The following is a 17,821-nucleotide window of genomic DNA, read 5'->3' on the forward strand; positions in this document are numbered from 1 at the left end:
TCTTACCTTTGTTTGGTTGGTGGTCCACTTTCCTTTTGAGTATTGTCTTTGCGGGCTTCTGTCAATGTCGGTTTAACATCTTCACCGGCCTGAAAACAGCACAAAAACAAAGAATACTGCAAACAATAATAACTGTGTGCAATAATAACTGCGCGCTATCTGTTTTGAGGTCATTGTGGGAAATCAGCCATGCCCAACACAAACCCTGACGATTTCGACCGTAACACAGATGGCGCAAAGTTATTGTTGTCATTCATTCCCGCCATTTCACAAATTTGTTTCATGAAAATAAAGTATCTTGCTTTAAAATTAATTCACATTAAATACGCAATTAAGAAGTATGTGAGTTTACTCGCGGTGATTTATATAATGAAGTTGAATATCGGTCTTAAATTGATCTTTCAAATGATTTTGTGCTGAAATGCATGTGAAGCGCTTGAAAATTTTGACTTTCATCGCTAGGAGGGGGCACAGAATCGACGCTGAATTGGTAAATTTGGGCGCACCCTTTTTCTTTATTAGGGCACCCTTTTACTTTATTGGGGCACCCTTTTACTTTATTGGGGCACCCTTTTACTTTATTAGGGCACCCTTTTACCATATAACACCCTTTTACCATATTAGGGCACCCTTTTACCATATTAGGACATGCTTTTACCATATTAGGACACCCTTTTACTCTATTAGGGCACCCTTTTACCATATTAGGGCATGCTTTGACCATATTAGGGCACCCTTTTCCCATATTAGGTCTGTACTCACCTTGCACTGATTCTTATCCATTGACTCTTCTACCTTATGTTCTGCTTGCCGTTTCCGAGTTGGACAAGCGTAAGATTTATGACCAAGTCCACCACATTTGTAGCAGCACACTTCATCTGACCCTTTCTTTTTAGGTCCCATCCGACTCGAACACTGGTACCACTTATGACCGGTTCCCCCACACTTCAAGCACATATCCTTCAAATTCTCTGCCTTTTTATCTGGCCCTTTCTGTACCATCCGACTTGAACACTGGTACGACTTATGACCGGTTCCCCCACACTTGAAGCACATATCCTTTATATTGTCTGCCTTTTCATCTGCATGTTTCTGTACCATCCGACTTGAACACATGTACGACTTATGACCTGTTCCCCCACACTTGAAGCACATATCCTTCAAATTCTCTGCCTTTTTATCTGACCCTTTCTGTACCATCCGACTTGAACATTGGTACGACTTATGACCGGTTCCCCACACTTGAAGCACGTATCCTTCATACTGTCTGCCTTTGAATTTCGGCAATCTTCGGTTGAGTGGTTCTTTTTTCCACAGCGCTGACATTTTTGCAGCTCAATCTTAGGTTTGTCTTTCTGTAAATGTCGACAATCTTCGGTTGAGTGGTTCTTTTTTCCGCAGTGCTGGCATTTTTGCAGCTCGTTCTTAAGTTTGTCTTTCTTTAAATGTCGACAATCTTCGGTTGAGTGGTACTTTTTTCCGCAGTGTTGGCATTTTTGCAGCTCGTTCTTCAGATTGTCTTTGTTTAAACTTGAACACTCGAATGACCTATGACCAGTTCCACCACACTTGAAGCACATATTTAAATGTCGACAATTTTGTGTTAAATGGTTCTTTTTTCCGCAGTGCTGACATTTTTGCAGCTTTTGATTAGTTGTGGCCGCTTCCAACTCTTCCAACTTTTCTTCTTTACTTTCTTTAACTTCCGGGCAATTTCGAGTGATATGAGGACCACCACAGTTAAAGCATCCAATATATTTATCATCGCTTTCATCGCTCCGACTCTCAATGTTATGTTTTGCCTGACCTTTGTCCTTTGACCCTTGACCTTTGCCCTTAGTGCAGTTCCTTGCCAAATGAAATCCACCGCAGTTAAAGCAACGGTCGCACTTCCTTGATGTGTGGCCAAATTCATTACATATTGAACATTTTAAACTGCTTTCATGACAAAACCGAGCCTTATGAGCACCTCCGCAATTAAAACACTTCATGTTTTTGCAGTTTCAGGTCAACTCCACAATCTGATACATAGCTCACAAATACTTGGATCTCATACCCAATTTATCAGGTGCCACAGTTTGTTGACCTCAATATGCTTGTACACTCTCCTAATGACTTCTGAAAATTTTGAGTATAAAACTCATTCCCAACAGCATGGGCTCAGTTGACAGTTGGATAGGGGTCAGTGAACCATGGCACCGTCTATGAGAGCACATTGGCCTATTTGGGTGCATCTGCCCATGTCTCTGATTCCATCAAGTCTCCATGATCTGTATAAAAAGAAAAGGAAACATCAAGGTGTTATAATATAATAGATTCCCATTTTTAATGACTCAGATAGCAACGTTTGCACAGTATTTTATGGGACATGAGAGTATATCAGACATATTGAATTGCATTCCGAATACAAGGAATGTCCTTCTGAGATATCAATTTAATTTCTTGATATTTACAAATTTTTACAGGCAATTCTTAAAGAAATAATGTTTTACGAGCAAAGCGAAAGGAAAACAAATTTACCCATGGCGAGAAATGGACGATCCCAATTGTGTTTGTAGATCCGGGTATGCGGTAATGCTAGCTCCCTGCTGTGTGTGTTATGGTGTTGGCATGGGGATCAATAGGTAACATCGATTTTGTAAACATCTACATGTAGTGCGTGATTGAGTTAGTCATTTATGAATGTCATTCCATCAAGTAAACATCGGAAAGAAATTTCCCCACCCACCACTCCCAATAAGGGTATGGGGGCAATGAAAAGTATATATTAGTGAACACATAATTAAGAGTGATAATTCACTCTCATTAAGTAAAGGGAATAGAGAGAAGTTAAAAGCTCAATAACAAACAAAAACAAAGGAAATGTATATGATATGTCAATTATGTTGCATTAGCATGGTTATTTCTATTTGTCCTTAGGTGATTTAAGGGCTTAAATCAGCATATGCGAAGAGGGAATCCTTTACAGAAATAGCTGCAAGTAAAGTAGTGAGGACATTATTGTTAAATGTTATATAAATTACGTTATTGCAATATAGAGAAATACTGGATAAGCAGAAAGTCTCAATAGATCAGGAGTACAAGCAAAATGGTACAAATTTTCAGAATGTTATTTTAAATTAACCAGCCTGTAAGTTCCAAATGTGTTTATCACAGATGCCATAGGTAACCGAGAGAAAGACTTTCAGAGATCTTCAAATATGCACAAGATCTTCAAAGATAAGGGTCACAATATAATATTGTTCCCCCTTCTATAAATTATATATATGGTCGCATGTCATAAGTTGGGTACAATTTCCATTACATGGTCAAAAATGACAAAAAATGAATTTTTTGATATGTTGTATATATCGACAACCTCTAACAATTAACACCACTTTTAACCTTAGCACATGCTTAATTTGTGAGATAATGCTTAATTACTAATTAATTAATACACAGGCGTCTATGTAAATCTCAATTTTCAAATGCATTTTTCTCAAATCGGACCTCAATTACAAAAATGACTGTAAAATTTTTATTTTATGCAAGAATGTCATCAGATTTGGAGGATATGTTCTCAATACATTAATGCTTGAAATGAACTATTAAAAATAATTGTACGTATGTTAATTACATTGTGGAGGTCAATGACCTTTTTACGAGTAATTAGCGAGATGGTTATTCTATTGTTGAGGAAATGAATATCAAGAAGAGAAATATACATTAGCATATTGGTAAAAATACTGAAATTCAACTAGGGTTTCATTAAAAATGAAAAAAAAGGAACATATAACCCTTTAAGGTGGTACTACACCCCTTGATAAATTTGTGAATATTTTGCATTGTATGCACCAGTAGTATATATACCTTGTGTGGGTCTCAGCCATGATATGTTATGTTTAAAATCAACGGTTTCAGAGTTGTACACTCGGGAATTTAATTCTAGGGGGGTGGGTCTACCCTAGGATAGGTTTTGATCTGATTTCAATAGAACAAAGTGTAACACTTTACTCCAGTCGGGGTCACTGGGGTAAGGGGAATTCGATGGCGTCTGTTAATTTTATTTCGCCTGAGATCAAAGGTAATTGGTGTTAATTCTGAAACAAATTCAAACGCTCAATAAAAGGCAACTTGATGGAGTGCCATCCATGATTGGCAAAATCTGTGTGTCCTTGTCCTTTTTGGCTTTCTCGGTCTGAGGGTAATTCATTAGGTTTGTATGATACAATTAACAGAATATTCTTATTGCCAAATTAATTCATTTTACAGGCAAATTATTAAAAATTGATTAAAAAACAACAACATATTTTTAAATTAAAGACCTCAATGGTAAGTTTCTTTTTTCAGCAAAATGTTTTTTGGATTTCGATGGCGCACGTAGTTAACAGAGGTCAAAGGTCAAAATTTCCTATTTTCGCATATTTCTACATGCCTGTATTATTGCGCGCCAACGTCACCTGACTCTCCGAATAGCATTTCATCAAAGAAAAGGTAATTCTCTGCAAGTACTGAAAAAATTAGCTTGGGATCTCTTGATCTTCATATATATATTTCCGATTTTTTGAAAATGGACTTAGCCTCATTGTGGAGGTGAATAATTGCCCTCTTTTCCCCTCATTAATGATGCGTAGCACAATGTGGGCTTTTTACTGCATCACAAAAAGTCCACTTTTGTGCTGCACATAGGCAAAATATGTCAATTCATAGGGGTGTGATTTTGGTAATTTTGTGCCCGGGTACCAGCGCATTTTTCAGCGGGTAACGGTACCGAAATTGCAAAAAAAAAATTCAAAGTTTTTTTTTTCGGTTTTGTAGTGTCTCTGGACCTAGACCTAAATGCTAGGATCATGGTTAACCTAAAAAAAATAAAAAATTGAATTTTGCACATTGTTTTGTAATTTTAATATGAAAATTGATACATAGTTTTCATGTCATACTCTATTAATGATATCAAAATGCATTGAATTTGAATGCATTTTGATATCATTAATAGAGTATGACATGAAAACTATGTATCAATTTTCATATTAAAATTACAAAACAATGTGCAAAATTTCATTTTTTTTTTTTTTTAGGTCAACCATGATCCTAGCATTTAGGTCTAGGTCCAGAGACACTATAAACCAAAAAAAAAAAATTAATTTTTTTTTTTTTTTTTTTAATTTCGGGTACCGGGCAGGGAATTTCCTGCCCGGGTAATAGGATTATCGAGCGGGACTCGAATTCCCGGGACTCACTCACACGTCACACCCTTATCAATTCAGCAGTTTGAACTTTGACCTCTATTGAATTAGTGCGCCCACATGATCCCACTTTTATTTTACTTGCTTTAAGTTATACATTACATATTAAAGCCCCTCTAGCTAAACATCCAAAATGTAAGATGGGATCTTGTTGGCGCACATTTTTATTGCGGGTCAAAGTTCCATTTTTGTGCTGCATAAAGCAAAATAATGTCAATTTGGCACAAAGTATGAACTTTGACCTAGAATTAGTGCGCCCACATGATCCCACTCTTTTTTTTACTTGCAATCAGTTATACATACAGCCAATCATCCAAAAAATATGATGGGATCATGATGGTGCACATTTTTATTATCAAAGTTCCACTTTTGTGCTGCACATGTAGGCAAATATGCATCACTTTGGCACAAAGCTTGACCTTTGTTTGACCTCTTTTATATTAGTGCACCCACTTGATCCCAACATTACTTTTTTTTTGTCTACCAGTTAGAAGCTAGACGATGAAAAATAAAATTGGGATCTTGTTGCCGCATCTTTATCGTGATCGGCTGTGTTTACTTCTGAACTTCCATTGCTTTACACGGTGTCATGATTCAGCGAATCGGACTAGATTTTGAATGCATTGGTCTCTAGCCTAGAATGTGAAAAGCTTCGGTGAGCAAATTCTTGGCTAGAGTCCTTCTCGAGCAAAACAAGCCCTACTGGGTTGCCTTGCCATCCCAGTGTGAAAGGTCCTGCGCCCAGTTCTACCCTCATCAAGTCATACTATATTCTGCTAAATGGGGCGAGATGGCCGAGTGGTTAAGGCGTTGCGCTGCCGGCCGGGAGATACGATCCGCGAGGGTTCGAGCCTTCCCTCCCAAAAGTTCCTATATGGTCAGAAATCCTTCAATTAAGTTTAGTTTCATCACAGAATTTAATTGTAGAATTTCTTCTCACCCCCCATACACTGCTTAGCACGTGCAAATATATAGGTCGTGTATGTGCGACGTCCATGATTCGGAAGTCACGTTTAAGCCATTGGTCCTGTGTTCAGGGGGATTCATCCCTGTGCACATTAAAGTGTCAGAGCTATTCTGCACTCATCGTCTCTAGCCTAGATTAGGTTCCAGACTGAGAGTCCTTCTCGCTTGGCCCTATAGGTCGAACAACTGAATACAAGCACAACGTATGGACCAATATATTTTTAAAAACATTTTAGGCCTATAACAAAATGTACATATTGTACAACTATACATGTAGTTTCTACCCTATGACCTATAAAAGTTACCTGTTATCAAAGTGTCCGCAAAAAACTGGTCATCGCAAGTATCTTTGATGCTGAAAACTAAGGATATTCACGCAGGGACAGGCCAAAAACATTACCTAGATCGTAAAATACAGCCGATGCATGTCATAAATAATTCATTATTCCATTGTGTAAAATGACAGTGATTGTGTCCATGTATTGTTATTGCACCTGCGATCTCGCACGAGAGCAGTTGTCAAGCTGAATTCATACTCGATCGCTGGATCACCATGTGAATTCGCCTCTCGAAAACCTCTACGAGGTTGTTGCATCGAGCACGCTGACTGGCTTAGCAATTATCAAAGTAGTTTTGTAAACCAATCAGGTTAGACGTACTTTACTGGCGAGTCACATTAATTAATACCGTAAAAGGCCGTTGCGTTCATTGATTGGCTTACGATTTCAAAGAACGGCTTTTGCAACCAATCACAATACGGGTTATATGACGCCCGTCGGAAATTTTGCATACGTCCACGATGACGTCATGCCCCAGCGCCACGAGGCTGGCTTTTCTGCGAGTGGTATAAAGTCAGTTTCACACCTGTGATTTAATGGAGCACATCCACAGCGCATTTGACAAATAAAAATGAAATGGGCAATTCTGAGCAACGGGATTCCATGAAATGGACGATTATGTAAGTTATTCTACAGGATCGGTAATAATTAACAGCTGGTCTGCTGTATTTGAAGTGCATATTGAAGTTTGTAAGTTTGTGACTTCGTATTTTATGTGCAATTGATATTATAAGCTTAAATTGGCAGGCTCTCATGCAATGTATATCCGTCTCTTCCGAACATATATGGACGTTCAGGGCAAGTCATACTGAAGTATGACTTGCCCACACAGGGTATACCTTGGCCCTAAGGTGTTGAGAAGTAATATTCAACTACTAGAACTAGAACTATAAAGTTCACACAAATTCAAGCTAACAAACACTGTTACAGTCCTCCTTTAAATATCATGTTTATACCGACTGGCGACTCTAAAGTGTTATTCAGATTTCCTTTGACAGCTGAACCATCGCGTATACGCACGAGACGTCAAGCGCGTGCATTGGAGCTTGTGCAAAATAATACGCGCTGGACAGCTAGCAGTACGCTTAATTTGTAAAAGGAAATCTGAATAATACTTTACCGAGGGCCAGGACATAACGAACGGTAGAGTGGAATGCTCTACCTGACAACACATGAACATAACTTCCATAGAGGAGAAAGAAAAGTTCAAAGCTCAGCAATACAACAGCACTACGCAATCAAGAAATAACCAACCGTTCTGCAGCACCACTACTGCTAATTTGGCCCCTTGAAGGGGTGCTTAGCAGTATTGTACCAGAACGAGAACCAGTAGTACGAGTAACCCATACCGTAGTAGCTCTGCACAACGGTATGGGATGAAGTGTACATGTATACAAAAAGCTAGTGCAACGTTGCACTAAAAAAACAAGGCTCCTGTAGCTTAAATAGTTGCATCATTGCATGTTTGTCATAATATTAATTACACAGCTTCTTGTACTTCTTGTCTAAACTCTTATGCTTGTAATTGTAATTAATACCCCATTATTTATCCAGAATAAATAAAAATTCATTAACACATGATCCACATCGGCGCACCAAAACTGAGATGGCACTTCAGTGCAAACTTAGATAGGGCAGCACCAATACGAAAATGTCATACCTACGGAAGTAACTAAGGGCCATGTGGGTTCGCTTTGTAACGCAAGAAGTCAGGATCTTGTGATCACAAATCCCGACTTCTTGTGTTCCTGACTTAGCCAGTTTGAAATAAAGAGATAGTAAACATATAAAAATAAAGAAATAGTTAAGACAACTCAGGATCTCAATCAAGAACTCATGAAATCTGTTCAATTTTCACGGCGTTAGTATTTTAATTGTAAGCACATCCACTTTAGTTATCTCGAGATCCTATTTTCTTGACTTAAAGTCAGGAACTCGTGAACTCAAGCCACGCTTGAGTTCCTGACTTCCTGACTTCAAGTCAGGAACACAGGATCACGAGATCCTGACTTCATGACTTTAAAGTCAGGAACTCGTGAACACACGCCGCGCTTGAGATCCTGACTTCACGACTTTAAAGTCAGGAATTCGTGAACACAAGCCGTGCTTGAGTTCACGACTTCCTGACTTTGAACTCGGGAACACAAGAACTCAAGCGCTGCTTGAGTTCACGACTTCCTGACTTTGAACTCAGGAAGTCACGAACACAAGCACGGCTTGTGTTCACGACTTCCTGACTTTGCCTGGACTTTATGCTAGCGCCATCATTTGATATTAAATAGATGCATTTAGGCTCTCTCAGCTGGGAGGTGACACCGAACCAGAATTACAAGTATCGAGTCAGCATGTATCGAGTATCGCCCAACCATAAAAGAAGATGACCCCCTTTTTGATTTTGTCTGTACCCAATAACGCTTTGTAGGCCCTACGCCGGTAGGCACATAGGCCCTACCCATCACTTCTAAAGTTGAGAAGCTCCTGAATATTTTGAATATATTGAGGTGGGGTGGGTGGGGGTTACTGGTCTGCTCCGAGGGTTGGTGCGAGTCCTTCTTTTTTTTTAATGCATATTATTAGGCCTACGCTACATGTATATTAGGAATTGTCGGCCTATGAAGTTATGATTTTTACGTTAATATTATAAATTTTATCTTAAAATTATGAACTTTGTCCTAATTTATGAATTTTATCCTAAAGTTATGAATTTTATCCTAAAATCATGAATTTTATCCTAAAATCATGAATTTTAAATTAGGAATGAATTTTTCCCTGAAATTTAATAGGAATTTTATCTCAGATTATACTTGTTAAATTATTGTGCAGACTGGAAGGTTCTGTTCAGCTCTTTTTCGCAGAGAAATTTTGTAGCATCAAGCTGGCCTAAGCCTGAGGGTCAAGGTTTCCTCCCCAGCCAACCACGAAGCTGCAGGCTAGTATGAGGAACTGGTATGGTCGATGGCATTGTATATGACGGTGTGATATCATGATATAAAACTTGAGTAGATTTTTTATATAATAAGCCTATAGCCTACCCGGATCATCAGTCTTCACAACGTATCATCATCTTCATGATCATCGCTAGCTTTTTTACTTTGACTTTTAACTTAAAAGTTCTTAAACTTGTCGAAAGAAGTTGAACACGTGTGTATGGCAGGCAGGCAGGGCACAACAATCAAGAATGATCGGGTATTGTAACTTTAGCCAAAATATCCTGATACCGGGCAGTGCCATGTGTCATCACTTATGATAACAATAATGTACAATTATATGCTATACAATACATTACAGAGTGCATCGATGTACATGTAGTTGCAAGATCTGAGATCCACAAGAAGTGGTATCCGAGTATATGACAAGTTTAGTTCGGTGTCACCTACCAGCTGAGAGAGCCTAAATGTATGCATAATATTAAATGATGGCCCTAGCAACACACGTGCTAAAGTCACAAACTCACAAACTCAAGCCGTGCTTGTGTTCTTGTGTTCGTGACTTCCTGAGTTCAAAGTCAGGAAGTCGTGAACTCAAGCGGCGCTTGAGTTCTTGTGTTCCTGAGTTCAAAGTCAGGAAGTCGTGAACTCAAGCGCCGCACGAGTTGACTTTAAAGTCGTGAAGTCAGGATCTCAAGCGCGGCTTGTGTTCACGAGTTCCTGACTTTAAAGTCATGAAGTCAGGAACTCAAGCGCGGCTTGAGTTCACGAGTTCCTGACTTTAAAGTCATGAAGTACATGTAAGGATCTCGTGATCCTGTGTTCCTGACTTGAAGTCAGGAAGTCAGGAACTCAAGCGTGGCTTGAGTTCACAAGTTCCTGACTTGAAGTCAAGAAAATAGGATCTCGAGATAACTAAAGTGGATGTGCTTACAATTAAAATACTAACGCCGTGAAAATTGAACAGATTTCATGAGTTCTTGAGATCCTGAGTCGTCTTAACTATTTCTTTATTTTTATATCTTTACTATCTCTTTATTTCAAACTGGCTAAGTCAGGAACACAAGAAGTCGGGATTTGTGATCACAAGATCTTGACTTCTTGCATTACAATAGTCCGAATAATCAGTCCCAGAACAAAATATTAATTTCTGACATGATCGTGTTCTGGGTCTGAACTGTTTCCATATGAAATCTTGATGGCAATTGGACAAAAGAAGCACATGGTTCACAAGCGGCTAGGGGACGCAGGGGTAACCTTGTCAATCAATGGTTATTCTATTGTCAACCAAAGTTAAGCTTATGACATCACCAATACGTTTATATCCATGATCAATCCAATCGATAGGCAATTATCCCCAGAGGACCACTGTGCGAAATTGACCAAGTTTAACGTGTGCGCACAAATCTGTATGGAATAAAAGCTAAATATAAAATATTACAATTTGAAATGAAATAAAAATTTATAATAATAATGAAAAATCATCGCAATGTTATAAATAATGATAATATAATAACTTTTATGTTTTATCATTGACGATTTATAATATAAAGCTACCGAGTAATCTACATTTTAATGTGAAGGTCTGAAAGGCCATCCCGGCAAACAAAAACATAAAACATTTTTAAGACGTTTTAAACAGGTTAGGCCTATATTTTTGGGTTATGGTTTTGGTAAAAACCTTTTAATAACATTAAATGTCGGGTTAAATAAAGGTCCTGAAAACATTTTAAAACGTTTTGTATGGAAACGCACTACAAAAATATTTTTTAATGTTTTTAAAATGTTATTGAAAAATATTTTCTGCAAACATTTTTTGCCAAATATTTTGTCACCACTTAAATAATGATATGTTTGAGAATATTTGCAGTATGTTATCAAAATATGTTTTTGAATGTTATGAAAAAGTTTTATTCCCTTAATATACCGTACCCTTTTCATAACCCGACATTTAGGCCTAAACATTTTCTGTCAACCTTTTGCGAATGATGTCGAAAAACTCGAAAACATTTTGTGTTTGCTTGGATAATTTAACATAATTCAAAATTGAATAACACGATATATCTAGATAATAACAAAAAATAATATTGCAAAACTATAATACTAATAAATATGTATTAGGCCTATTCAAAAGACGCATTCCTATTTGTATTAACAATTTGAGAATTATTAAAGTGCTTAGTTTTAACCAAATAAAAAATCACAAAGCGCATTTTAATATAACATTTTTCTGCTAAATTGAATTGGTATTGTTTATTTTATTTTATTATTACACATATTTACGTCTTAGGTTTTCAAGTTAGGCCTACATTTTATGACAAGTTATATAGTCATGCTGTTCTTGCGGATATAATGTAAAGAAATCTTATACCTTATATTCTTATAATATTATCATTATTTTGTTTATATTTTTATTATTGGGTTTTTTTTAATCGTAATCATAAAGAATAAATTAAGTCATGACATCCTGTTGTTGAGTGCTGAATCCAGGTACCTGGCTAAATCACCTCGTAAAGTATTAAAACGCGCCGCCACAGCTTAATTCCATGATCTTGATCTTATTTTATCGATATATGTGCAGGGTTCGATTTAACTTGTGTCATGGAGCAAAATGCTCCCCATTTTGGACAACCTGCTACACAAATATCAGCTTGTATATAGCAATATTTTACAATGTAAACATATAAATATTATAAGAACATCACCTAAATAATATTTTCGCTAAAAATTGCTATGCAAGTTTTTCAAAGTAAATCAAACCCTGTATATGTGTGCATCCATATCAAAACGATGCACTTGTCGGCTGCTACATGTGTCTCATTTCACATAATAGCTAGGAACAAATACCAGACTCATCCCAAGTGGAGGTCACTTCAAATCATCCCAAGTCACATGGTTTAGGAATACAGAGAACATTCCTTAATCATGTGACTGTGACCTCCACTTGAGATGAGTGGTATGGTATTTGTTCCCAGCTATTATGAAATGAGACACAAGTAGCATCCGACAAGTGCATCGTTTTGATATGGATGTACACATATATCGATCACTTATCGGACACAATAGATGAAGTATTTGATTGACAAGGTTACCCCTGCGTCCCCTAGCCGCTTATCATGGTTCTACTTGACAGCTTTTTAATCCCTATTCACGTTACGTGAATCACGCTATTGTGGACCATCCTTCTGATCATGTGATACTTGAGTGTTTGGACAAGCGGAACGGTCTTTTGTCTACCTCTCTGTTTGTAAACAGACGAGGAGAGGTCGAAATTGTCATCCTCCCCGAATAGGAAAGTGTAATAGTACGGCACTAGCGTTACAAAGCGAACCCACATGGCCCTTAGTTACTTCCGTACATACCGATAAATGATGTGTCTGTTTTGCCCGTTATTTAAGTTTGTGTTGCGAACTAGAGAACCAGAAGGTCAAATCCAAGGCAAAGGTGCAGAATTAGGCGAAAGTCTAGTACGACGATAATTTCGCACGTTACAAAAAATGTATGTTTATGTGTAGTTTATGCAAAAGGCATTCGATTCTTGATTTTGTTTCAAATCTCGTTTTTGAGATATTGCAGATATTTATATATTATATTAAACATGAAATCTGACTTACATTATTATGATTAAGAAGATAAAACTTACGGTGCATTTTTTTTTCACCGTGAACTGAAAGTGCCCATCGTGTACTGTAGCGCATCTCCTGTGGGCGCATGTGACCGCACATATAATTGTAACTTGAACTTCGCTCTCGTGTAAATAGAGAAGAGGCTGTGTAAACAGCTTACAAATGAACAAGAAATGCATTAAAAAAATTGCGACAGTTGAAGACAGTCATGTTTGTTTTTAAGCTTTTTTAGGAGTCATTTTCTTCGGAAGCCCGGAAGGAGGGGGGTGGGGGCATGAATATACTGGGGGCATAGAATTTTTAGACTAAAAAAAGGAGGTTATAATTTTTTGATACCAAAAATAGGGAGGTTAGGCTATAGAATTATTAAAGTCCCATTCAGTGATCCCAGCGAAAGACATCAGGAAAACAACACCAAAGCAATGATTAGACTCCGCATTGCCCTCACGATCATGAGGACCATTTATTAAGCTCATGACCATTCAACAATTTGATATTCATTTCAACAATTTTATATTCATATAGGCCTACATAAAAAAAATTGAGATAAATAATGATAGATTTTATAGCACTTTCATAGCAATAATTATTATTAAGACATAATATAAATACAGATAACCATACTAAATTAGGCTTCCAATAAATATTATTAATAACATAATACACAATTGGAAAAATTACAACAAGCCAACCATACAGGCTGGACATGCAAGAATTGACTTCTGTATCACATTTAACCAAATTTCATCTTAAGCAAATACAGATACCTCTTTGGATCAAACAGAGGATTGAATAGGAAAACAATATTTATAACGCAATTAACTATTAAATAGGGCCTAAACAGAAATCTCCAAAAGAAGAAACAATGTCAACTCTATTAATTAAATCTTTAAATCCCTATATAAGCTGGTAATTATTGAAAAGTCAGCCAAAATTTACTATAAAATAATATTAATAAATGAAATAATCCACTGACAAAAACAATCAAGCCAAAAAGATACAGACTTGACATTTAATATGGAATACTTTTTCGCAAAATTCCATGACTGGTCTGGTAGAGGTCTGCATAAACAGCACGGGCTAAATATTAATTGGGGTGTGTCGGGAGATGGTGCAAAATATTTGACAGATAATGTGCTTTCCATTAGTTTACATTATGGCGCTCATAATGTAGTATAAATTAGCCTAAAATGGCGGATTTAAGGAGACTGAATTTGAATTTTGTGGGGGTAAAATTTTTTAATTTAAGCAACATTATTCTGATATTGTCAAATTTATTGAGGTTTGAGGCAATTTTATTGAGCCTAAATACCAATAAGTGTTCGGCAGAACTGACTGAAATGCACCTGTGATCTACCAGTTTTGAAAGTGGGAGGAGCTTTAAAAAATATGGCTCTATAAAGTGGTAAGCACTCAGAAAATTTGAATGGTCCCCTGGTGCCAAATGTTATAAACTTACTGTACACAAACATGTGTGAGGTCATTGGACAACCAGGAATCCGCACAGTTGTTTTTGTACTGTAAGTTTATAACATCTGACCCCAGGGGGCCATTCAAACTTTCTGAGTACGTACAGCTTTTAAGAACCCTATTTTAAGCTCCTCCCCTGTTCAAAAACTTGGCGGGCCTACATTGCAAGTGTATTTCAGTTGTGATGAATGCCAGTTGCTGACGAGGTCTAAGAAATATCTGAGACTATATAGTCTCAGGATATCACCTCAAACCCCTATAAATTTGATAATAACAGAATCACGTTGCATAATGTCCGAAATTGTGTCCCCCACAAAGCTCAAATCCAGCCTCCCAAAATCATTGTAAATCCGCCATTTTAGGCAAATTCGTTACATTATGAGCGCCATAATGTAAACATATCGAAAGCCCATTTTCTATCAAACAATTATATTACACCATCTCCCGACATACCCCGATTAATATTTAGCCCGTGCGGTCTATGCAGACTCCGTCCAGACCAGTCTCGGAACTTTGCGAAAAATATTCCATATTAAATGTCAAGTCTGTACTTCAAATAAGCATAAATTACTCTACATAAAGCGTAGTAGAAAGTGGAGACAATCTACTGACAAGATTCCTCAGGATTTGAAGAAACTCCAGACAAAGCAGCGTAGTAGAAAGTGGAGACAATCTACTGAAGAGATTCCTCGGGATTTGAAGAAGCTCCAGACAAAGCAGCGTAGTAGAAAGTGGAGACAATCTACTGAAGAGATTCCTCAGGATTTGAAGAAACTCCAGACAAAGCAGCATAGTAGAAAGTGGAGACAATCTACAGACGAGATTCTTCAGGATTTGAAGAAACTCCACACAAAGCAATTATTAAGCCAACACAAAGCGTAGTAGAAAGTGGAGACAATCTACAGACGAGATTCTTCAGGATTTGAAGAACTCCTTACAAAGCATTCGTTAAGCCATCACAAAGCATAGTAGAATAGTAGAAAGTGGAGACAATCTACAGACGAGATTCTTCAGGATTTGAAGAAACTCCAGACAAAGCAGTAGAAAGTGGAGACAATCTACTGACGAGATTCTTCAGGATTTGAAGAACTCCATACAAAGCATTCATTAAGCCATCACAAAGCGTAGTAGAAAGTGGAGACAATCTACAGACGAGATTCTTCAAGAACTCCATACAAAGCATTCATTAAGCCATCACAAAGCGTAGTAGAAAGTGGAGACAATCTACAGACGAGATTCTTCAGGATTTGAAGGAACTCCATACAAAGCATTTATTAAGCCAACACAAAGCGTAGTATAGAAAGTGGAGACAATCTACATACGAGATTCTTCAGGATTTGAAGAACTCCATACAAAGCATTCATTAAGCCATCACAAAGCGTAGTAGAAAGTGGAGACAATCTACTGACAAGATTCTTCAGGATTTGAAGAAACTCCAGACAAACCAGAGAGTAGCATAATTTGACATACTGTTATTGAAGCATCTTTGACAAATGAGATAACTGATTTACCCTTCCCGCTACTGGGAGGGTGGGTGGGATTTTTTGGTCCAGCATGATCGGAGGAGCAAATGCAAGTGGCTTACTTAAGAAAGGTTTGAACACAACAAAGGAAATGGAATTAAAGCAGAGACCTGATTGGCTGCATCCCACTAAAGTGGCATCTGAATGGCCAGGAATCTGGGATTGTTGCTATAACAACACAGCAACTCCTACATCCCGGGCCGACATCATTCCAATACCATGACCCAAATCAATAGCATAAACTTTCAAGAGGACTTGATATGGCTCAAGTGGAAATGATAGGATAATTGTCCAGACTTGGCTGCACATGAACGCCCAGCTCCCCTGATGCTGAGACAATCTGGTTTTTAAAAGATTTTCAACTTTGAAAAACGTAAATGTTTATAAATTGCTGAATGAAGGATGTCAAATTGTCATTTGATATTTTTGAAATGCAAAACTTGGCAATAAATGAAGAAAACAGCAGTATTGGCCAAGCTGAAGCCCCATTGAGCCCTAGCCTAGGCCTACATGTAGCCTACCGTAAAATGGGGGGTAACTTTGGGCACTTTTCAGAGTTTTTAAACCACTGCTTCCAAACAAAACCCATTACATTTCCACTATCTCTTTTTTATGACATGAGGGTTCCCTTCTACACCTTGAAGTTGAAAAAGATTTTTTAATAATTTTGTAGGGGTCCCTAGGGGTTAAAAATAGCCTGACCAAAGTTACCCCGCATTCAGGGCAACTTTGGTCAGAGTAAATACATTCCATGAAGAAAAAACTGAAATCAAAATAATTGATCTTCGTTGTATATGGGAAAGTTGTTATTTTTTTTGACGTTTGACCCCTTGCAAAATTAATCAAGCACACATCTTTGCTCACAAATATCGATTTTTATTTTTTCTGAAAAAAATGTAATGGTCATTTGGTCAAAAATCCTGATGTTTTCGTAAATTTCGAGAAAATTGGACATGAGCGACTATTATTTCTTCCAAATATATTTCTTAACAAATTGATACCAAATATGTCACTGGGTTTAAATCTCATCTCTCCATCTCTTGCACTGTCTTCCCCGGTTTCTGTTTCCCACCATTGGTCTCCATACAGTAATTGCTGTAGCCCATCTGTTGTCTGTTCTTCTGCTGATATGCCCTGCCCAATTACATTTCCTGTGCTTGGCTGTTTCCAAGATATTTTGAGTCTTTGTTTGGTCTCTAACCCATTTATTTGTCTTCCTGTCTTTGTACGTGATCCCTAACATGTTTCGTTCCATGTTGAGTGCGCTGTGCCGCTTGTAGCTTCTTTTCCATTTTTGCAGTAAGCGTCCATGTCTCAGCCCCATATGTAATAGTTGGGACATTGGTTGAACACTTTCCTTTTCAGGCATATTGGTATCTCTCCTCTCATGATGATAATTATTGCTCAGTTTTCCATATTGCCTCCATCCAAGCTTGATTCTTCTCTTTATTCCCTGCTCTTGTCCTTTTTCCTTCAGGCTGAACTGCTGTCCCAGGTATATATATATTTCATTGACTTCTTCTATGTTGCATCCATTTACAGTGTCTATTCTTTGCTGGACGAGGGGTCCTGTTATTATTTTGGTCTTCTGCATATATATTCATCTTAGCTCATCTACAGGCTACGTTCCTTACCAGAGGATGATTTAAGGAAGCCCCATCATGCACTGCAAACGTGTTATCACCAGAGTTTCAACTGCCACTTTACTTTTCAAATCCCATTGAATTCTGTGCAAAAGACGTTGTT

The 17,821-nt window shown here is 37.6% G+C and overlaps 1 protein-coding gene across 1 annotated transcript in view; it reads right to left on the reverse strand.

Annotated features, from left to right (window-relative positions):
* The window catches only part of LOC140140606 (uncharacterized), a 31,436-nt gene extending 18,284 nt beyond the window's left edge, over positions 1-13,152 (reverse strand). Inside the window, exons 1-3 of the mRNA XM_072162363.1 lie at positions 13,100-13,152; positions 763-2,270; positions 7-89 (exon numbers count right to left, since the gene is read on the reverse strand). Of these exons, the coding sequence (XP_072018464.1) occupies positions 7-89; positions 763-1,326 (647 nt within the window). The 5' untranslated portion in view covers positions 1,327-2,270; positions 13,100-13,152. The remainder of the gene's footprint in view (positions 1-6; positions 90-762; positions 2,271-13,099) is intronic.
* Between the last annotated feature and the right edge of the window lie 4,669 nt (positions 13,153-17,821).

Source organism: Amphiura filiformis, chromosome 19 (assembly GCF_039555335.1).
Source record: "Amphiura filiformis chromosome 19, Afil_fr2py, whole genome shotgun sequence".
Lineage (NCBI taxonomy): Eukaryota > Metazoa > Echinodermata > Ophiuroidea > Amphilepidida > Amphiuridae > Amphiura > Amphiura filiformis.